The following is a 7,422-nucleotide window of genomic DNA, read 5'->3' as shown; positions in this document are numbered from 1 at the left end:
TATATTTGCATTAATTATGGATCCTCTTATGGAAACTATTCATACCCATTGAAGTTGGCTTGTAAACCCATACTTTATGGTCATGTGCCGATGATGTTATCCTAGCGCTCCAAAATCTGATTGGATCGCTTTGTGCTTCTCAGATCAATGTCAAGATTTGGGACTATCATATTACAAGGCAATAGCCTTATTATTACTGTGCACTACTAGACCAGGCTATAATGTGATAATATTTCACTGCAATAGTTTTTTTTTCAACGTCCAAATTTATTGGAAATAAACATTTTTACATTTGCAACAACATGGCAACATAAAATGAGAAGATGCAACAGAATAAATCAACAATATGTCTGCATGTATTTCACCAAGGGAGTATATTTCCCTCCCAGGTAATGAGAATTCCAGAATGCTCCTCAGAAAGGCTGTACAGAACCTTGAGAACTCCTTGGACACTCTGCTCCACTGTGAGAAGTGCCTAAAAAAAAAATTTAAATAAATACATACATACATACAAATAAAATTTAAAAAATTATTGCGCAGAATGAACCCTAAAATAGATTGGAGCACAACGGACACTGCTGGGTCCAGACAGGCCCTATTCACTTGAATGGGGTCCATCAAGGATCTGGTAGTTTACGGAAATTTAGTGGAGAAAACAAAATAGTTCATGCACTATTTTTTTCTCCGCTAAACTCCTTTCAGTTTGACGGAATTGACAGTGGAGCTCCCTTTAGCAGAGAGGCCTTAGGACCTGATCATGTTTGCTATCCTGTAAAAATACCTGCTTGATTTGTTCATTTTGTGTTTTCAAAAAGATCTGTTGATGGATCCATTTGTTTTTAATAGGACACTGTAGTGGTTCAAAGTGTCCGTTTGTCAAAAAAATTGATCCTGACAGAAGCTTTCCAAACAAACGTTTATTTATTATTTGTCCAGTCAAAAAAACGGATTCTGTGATCCCATTGCATCTGTTCTCGCACAATCCAAATCTATGACAATAAGATGCTGCTGGGTAGGCATCTGTTGAATCCTTGTGAGCCATCCTGTTTGGCGTCCTTTTTGTTTTATTAAAACTTGTAACCAACTTTAACACCTCTAAAAAAAAAAAAGGCAAAAAAAACCTGATTCAAATTGTTACAAGGGATCTGTCAAAAAACTTCCTGTAAAATAAAATGACAAAAAAAAAAAGTTGGTTGCAACAGGATGAACCTAGCCCTTTCACTATATTTTTACACAAAACTTGCAGTCCTCTGGACTGTAACTGTTCTGACACTGGACGCAGCCCTTTGCTTCATTTCTGGTATCTGCTGCAATAGGCAGCACACACTTATTTCACCTTGTGTATATTTTTCTCTTTTCTGTATTACTCTGATGTGGTTTGACCTGCTTATCACACAGTAGGGTATATTTTCCACATCATTGGTATTGTGCATTATATGTGTGTATAGGCATCATATTTATCACAGTGTTTTTTGCTTTAAGGGCTGGCCATTTTTGCCATTTTTGCATCAGTATGGTAGTCCAGGAGGGGGGCCATACTGGCTTCATCTCTGTTTTGTAGGGAGGCTCTTTGTTGAGCTTTTTTAAGTGTTTTTAATGTGTATGTCTTTTTTTCATTGTCCATTAATAAACTTACTGTTTTTACCAGTTCTATTTTTGGGTGTGCATATGTATATGGTGTTTCTTTGGTTTAAATCATGCTTGTTTTATGCCATCATTGCACCCCGGTCTACATATTAGGTTAAGACCCCTCTCTTCTTCTTTTAGGAACTAAGAAGTCTGATTGCGGGGGTCTGGCCACTGGGACCTCTCGCTGTCTCTGTGCAGTCATCGAGCATTCTGAACATTATGTTCAGACTGCTGGGTTTGGGCGACTGTGATCGTGACGTCACACCATGCCCCCTCGTGACGTCACGTCATTCCCCATCCATTCATGTCTATTGGATGGGCATGGCTACTGTGTACTAGCTGTCACGCCCCCTCCCATAGACATGAATGGAGGGGGTATGGAGTGATGTCACGACCACGGTCGCCAAAACCCAGTGTTCTGGACATGATGATCAGAACGCTGGGCGACAGCACAGAGATTGCTGGGGGTTCCAGCAGCCGGACCCCCACAATCAGACATCTTATTCCCTATCCTTTGGATAGGGGATAAGATGTCTAGGGGCAGAGTACCCCTTTAAAATATGTTTGCATGAAACCGGCCTTAAGCAGTTGTTACACAAGTGTAATGTTGATGAGTGTTTCTGTTAGTATTACAGACACAAGTCCCAGTTTAGGTCTCTTGACCTGGGGTTGGGCTAGGACCCGAATTAGTGTATGCTGTCATGCAGTTCGCACTGTAAAACTGGGGCTGGGGTCTGAAGTCCTACAGTCTTAATGGGCTCTACATCCCACCTAGACAGACGAATGAATCGCCACACTGCACTAGATAGCTGAGTGTTGGCAGCTGCTACATCTGTAAATAAAGGTAACCTGCCCAAAAGTCAAGGAGCATGAAACACAGACAGGGAGAGCAATCCAAAACTCACTATGATTTACTGTTTAATGCTGGAATGTTTTAGAGAAATCATAATTTAAAAAAGCCGCTGGGAACAGGGCAAATAGTCACAGTAAGTGGTCCTTAAGTGGTGAAAGTAGCAGCTGCTCCTCTTCCTGCTCTGTGTCTATTAGACCTAAACAGCCTCATTGACTTACATTGTAAGTCTGTCCAGGTCATGTGACACAGTGTGCTACTCATAGTAAACACTCAGACCCTGACAGACCAATACGTTTGATATGTCTCTATGCCCCAGCACTATATAGTAAATCATAGTGTGTCAGAATCATGCTCCCTGTCTGTGTTTTATGCTGCCCCCCTGTTGAGGCACCATGGTTCCTTTTAAAGAACAAAATGTAAACAAAGCTTATAATACATAGGTGACACAAACACTGTGGCATTACCAAGACAAACCTCCACCAAATAAAAATTGTAATATTGACATTATATAAAAACAGATCTACTCACATCAGGGCCTCCAAGGTCTGTTTGGACCCATCCTGGATGGACAGCAGTGCACAAAATGCCATCTTTCTTGTAACTCAAAGACTGGCACTTTGTGAGCATATTAAGAGCAGCCTGCAAAGAAAACAACCATTAAATGCGCAATTGTCTGTATTTCAACCTCCATAGCCTTATGTATGGTAAATACTGCTTCATAATGGAAAAAGATCGTTTACAAAATATTAAGTTTTCACAGATACACTCATCTCGACTAGTGTACAATAGCAGGTAATAATACTCCACAGGCTGAACATATCTAACCAGAAATACAGAAGCTTTATGTGGTCTACTCGATGCACTTATAATGTTACAGTGGAAAATGAAGTCTAAATAAAGGGGAGGTTGTAGGTTTGTGTGGAAACTTATGTATGGGAAATTTGGGGCCCAAAATTTAATATGTTTTACAGCCCCCAAAAAATATGTCCATGATAAGATATTGGAATATAACGTTAAAAAATATCAGTGGGGGCCGGAAGACTCAGATACCGACATATAAAAAGTTTTGATATGACTCTTTGACATATCAAAAGTTTTTTTTTTTAATGACAGTGCCCATTTGAATTTTACAGCATTTTGCATACCTTGCTGCATCGATAGGAAGGCACTGGGTGAATGTTATAGCACTCTGGTGTGTTTTCTATTGATGATAACTGTGAGGAAATATTGATTATAGCAGACTTGCTCCAACTAAAAGGTTTCTGATGATTTTCTTCTGCAGCCTTTTTTAAAAATGGCAGAAGTTCCTGAAAAAAAGAAAAGGAAACGAGTATTAGCATCTTTTTGTAGGTTGCAAAATAGATTATAGTTACTAGTACCCATGCTAGGATAAAAAAAATGCTAGTCAGTCACATGGTTATCCTTGTTCTACATCAGTGTAAAGATTGGTAAATAAACAAGCAACATGTAAAGCATTTCAGAGATCTCTGCATCTATCTACTTAAACCACATGATGAATGTTATTTTGATGCAATTAGAAACCTAGAAGAGGAAACCCCTACTGGGTTATCTCAAGAGTTTCTTGCTAGAAACACTACAGCCACAACTGAGATGCACAGAAGGTAAACCCTGTCTCTTTAGCTTCTCTCATACTTTCTCTTCAGTGTGTAGTTGCTGCTGGCTTAAAGGGGTATTCCGCCCCTAGACATTTTATCCCCTATCCAAAGGATAGGGGATAAGATGTCAGATCGCCGGGGTCCCGCTGCTGGGGACCCTGGGGATCGCCGCTGCGGCACCCCGCTATCATTACTGCGCAGAGCAAGATCACTCTGCACGTAATGACGGGCAATACAGGGGCCGGAGCATCGTTACGTCACGGCTCCGCCCCTCGTGATGTCACGGCCGACCCCTGTCAATACAAGTCTATGGGAAGGGGGCATGGCGGTCGTCACGCCCCCTGCCATAGACTTGCATTAAGGGGACGGGCCGTGATGTCATGAGGAGCGGAGCCATAAGGTCACGCTGCTCCGGCCCCTGTATCGCCCGTCATTACGCACAGAGCGAACTCGCTCTGTGCAGTAATGATGGCGGGGTGCCGCAGCGGCGATCCCCGGGGTCCCCAGCAGCGGGACCGCAGCGATCTAACATCTTATCCCCTATCCTTTGGATAGGGGATAAGATGCCAGGGGCGGAATACCCCTTTAAAGTGTATAAAGTGAGACTCCTTTGTGCGTCTTGTAGGGCAGGGAAGAGCCCTAAGCTTCTCCCAGAACCCTCTTTCCCTGCCTACATGCACAACTGCCCTAAATGGCAGCTCACAACTAGGAGCCAGTCCCTTTGCTAACTAAAGTGCAGGGGTGTCGTGGTCAAAACAATAAACAAGTACTGTACAGGTGGGGCACACACAGTCAAAAGACCAGAAAACAGCAGGAATACAAAGTAACACAAAACAGACATCAGGCAAACATGGTAACAGGAATATAGCGTGCAGCCATCAGCCTAAGAACCAAAACTAAATAAACGGTAAATATGATTCTATAAAAAAGATAGGTAAACTAGGAATTATAGATGGCGAGATGTATCCGGGGATGCAGGGGCTGAAATTTAGACTGAAGACAGACACTATATAACTCAAGGATATTAAAATACTAGAATGAAAAGAACAGACAAAAAAAAATGTCAAAAGGCCAACTGGTCTGAACACAGATCAAGAACCGGACTAATTCATACTAGATACAAAGTAAACAGACCCCTATGTTAGGAACAAAGCGAAGCTCAGAAACCAAATTAACACTAGGAGGAACCGGATGAACAACATGAAACTCCAAAATATGGAGGGACACAAAATTCCAAATAGGCTCCAAGTTAAGGGGAGTCAGGATCTATCCTTGAAGGAAACTCAAAATCCAAAACACATCTAAACATGGGTAAAGATTCAGGACTACAGAAAGAGGTGTGAATTTAGCAGCACTGGATGTAAGATTAGCTGGGATTGAAATAACCCACCCACTGAGCTAACTGGATAGGATCTGTAACTCCTACCCGACCAGGGAGCAACAGACTGGCCAGGTGCAGACATTACATCAGATTTGCTCTTTACAAGCAGCTGTCTAAAATCTCTGTCATGCTTGTGAGTTACATTATAAAATGTCACGTAGGGCAGGGAAGAATGAGTCCTAAACTGACCCTAAACATCTTTCCCTACCTACCTGCTCAACCATTCTAATAGCGGAAAACAACTGGGCGACAGTCCCTTCCAATCTGAAGTGCAGAGGCATCATGGTCAACATAATAAATGGATGCTGTGAAAGTCGGGTACACACAGTCGACATACCAGAATACAGAGTACTTTTTCTTTTTTTCTAAACAGTCTCTATTTTCCTATTTAATTTTTTTTTATAGATTTTATGTTTTGTACATTATTATGGGGTCTGCCATCTTGCCTGAGCTGTTTTGAGCAGCATTAAGAGATATGCTTTACAGACTGATGAGCATAGGCAACAGTAGACAGGACTTGTCCCATTCAGATGAGTTAGAAATGTTATCTGTGACCTTTTTAGAGGTCATTTAACAGGGAAAGGGCTGCTGATCTCTGTTGTGAATGGTGGTAGATCCAGTGCTTTCGCTTCTCACTGTAATCCTGTCTGTGAGGAGAAGAGAGGCATTACTGGGAAATGATCTGCCCAGAACAGGATCTCAGCTTAGTTTTAGGCCAAGTGGCCAGAATGGAAATTGCAAGATTTCAGGATTATTACAAAGTATTAATAGTAAAATGTGTAATTAGAAAACAAATCAACAAACATTCTTAAAAAAATATGGTTAACTTCAAAACGTTATTTAAGCTAAAGATCATTTTTGCTGACACTTTCACACACATCAGAAAATTTGCTAATGTATTTTATTTTATTTGCGCATTTTTGTCCATAAAGGGCAAAAAAAGCAGCAATTTTTTTCTTTACCAACTACAGATTAAAATGTGCGCAGAAAATAAAATAGGTTGGTAAATTTTACAATCTGTGAACTTAGCCTTATACTGAATGTTTTGCTATGACACCAATATGAGGAGTCATATGAATTCTGAAAAAAACCTCAAATAGATTACATTTTTAGTACTCTAACTTTTTGTGTATGAGTAGCATTATCTTGTTTTCATTGCATGTGAGAAAATGAAGTTAAAAAAATCAGAACATGGCAGGTTGGTATTGTTTGCTTACTGTCTCAATGCATTTACAAGGATGTTGTACTGTTTGCTAGTCCAAAAAAAAAATAGTGCGATACTCCAGCTCCTAAAAATATATGCTAAAAGTCCAAAAATTTTTTCACATGGTCAAAAGGAAAAAACTATCCAAGTGAGTGATTTAAAAGCATAGCTGAAATGCCGACGCGCTTCGAACCATCCAGTTCTTAGTCATGGTACAATACATGTGTCGTCTGCACGTCTTAAAGGGGTATTCCAGGCCAAAACTTTTTTTATATATCAACTGGCTGCGGAAAGTTAAACAGATTTGTAAATTACTTCTTTAAAAAAAAATCTTAATCCTTCCGATAGTTATTAGCTTCTGAAGTTGAGTTGTTGTTTTCTGTCTAACTGCTTTCTGATGACTCACATCCCGGGAGCTGTCCAGCTCCTATGGGGATATTCTCCCATCATGCACAGCTCCCGGGACGTGACATCATCATTGAGCAGTTAGACAGAAAACTTCAAAACCTATATAAAAAAAGGTTTTGCCTGGAATACCCCTTTAAGTACACAACAGTAAATGAGCAAAGAAGGAAACGTTTGAGGAAACACCTCCTGCTGACGATAGTTCCTGGGATGGAACCAGTGACGTAGTTACATAGGTGTGTTACACAGGTGTGTTAGTACGTATGATAAAGTATATAGACATAAAATGTCATGTTGTAGTCTAGTGTTCAATGTAGTATGTTTCATTTGTATG

The 7,422-nt window shown here is 40.5% G+C and overlaps 1 protein-coding gene across 13 annotated transcripts in view; it reads right to left on the bottom strand.

Annotated features, from left to right (window-relative positions):
- Nucleotides 1-246: 246 nt before the first annotated feature.
- The window catches only part of LOC130277090 (C-factor-like), a 123,158-nt gene continuing 115,982 nt past the window's right edge, over nt 247-7,422 (bottom strand). For all 13 annotated transcript variants that reach the window (XM_056527396.1, XM_056527397.1, XM_056527386.1 and 10 more), the window contains 3 exons: nt 3,628-3,789; nt 3,011-3,121; nt 247-475 (listed from right to left, as the gene is read on the bottom strand). In XM_056527396.1, coding sequence (XP_056383371.1) covers nt 362-475; nt 3,011-3,121; nt 3,628-3,789 — 387 coding nt within the window. In that variant the 3' untranslated portion in view covers nt 247-361. The remainder of the gene's footprint in view (nt 476-3,010; nt 3,122-3,627; nt 3,790-7,422) is intronic.

Source organism: Hyla sarda, chromosome 6, assembly GCF_029499605.1.
Source record: "Hyla sarda isolate aHylSar1 chromosome 6, aHylSar1.hap1, whole genome shotgun sequence".
Taxonomy (NCBI): Eukaryota; Metazoa; Chordata; class Amphibia; order Anura; family Hylidae; genus Hyla; species Hyla sarda.
This window is presented reverse-complemented; position numbering and strand designations above follow the sequence as displayed.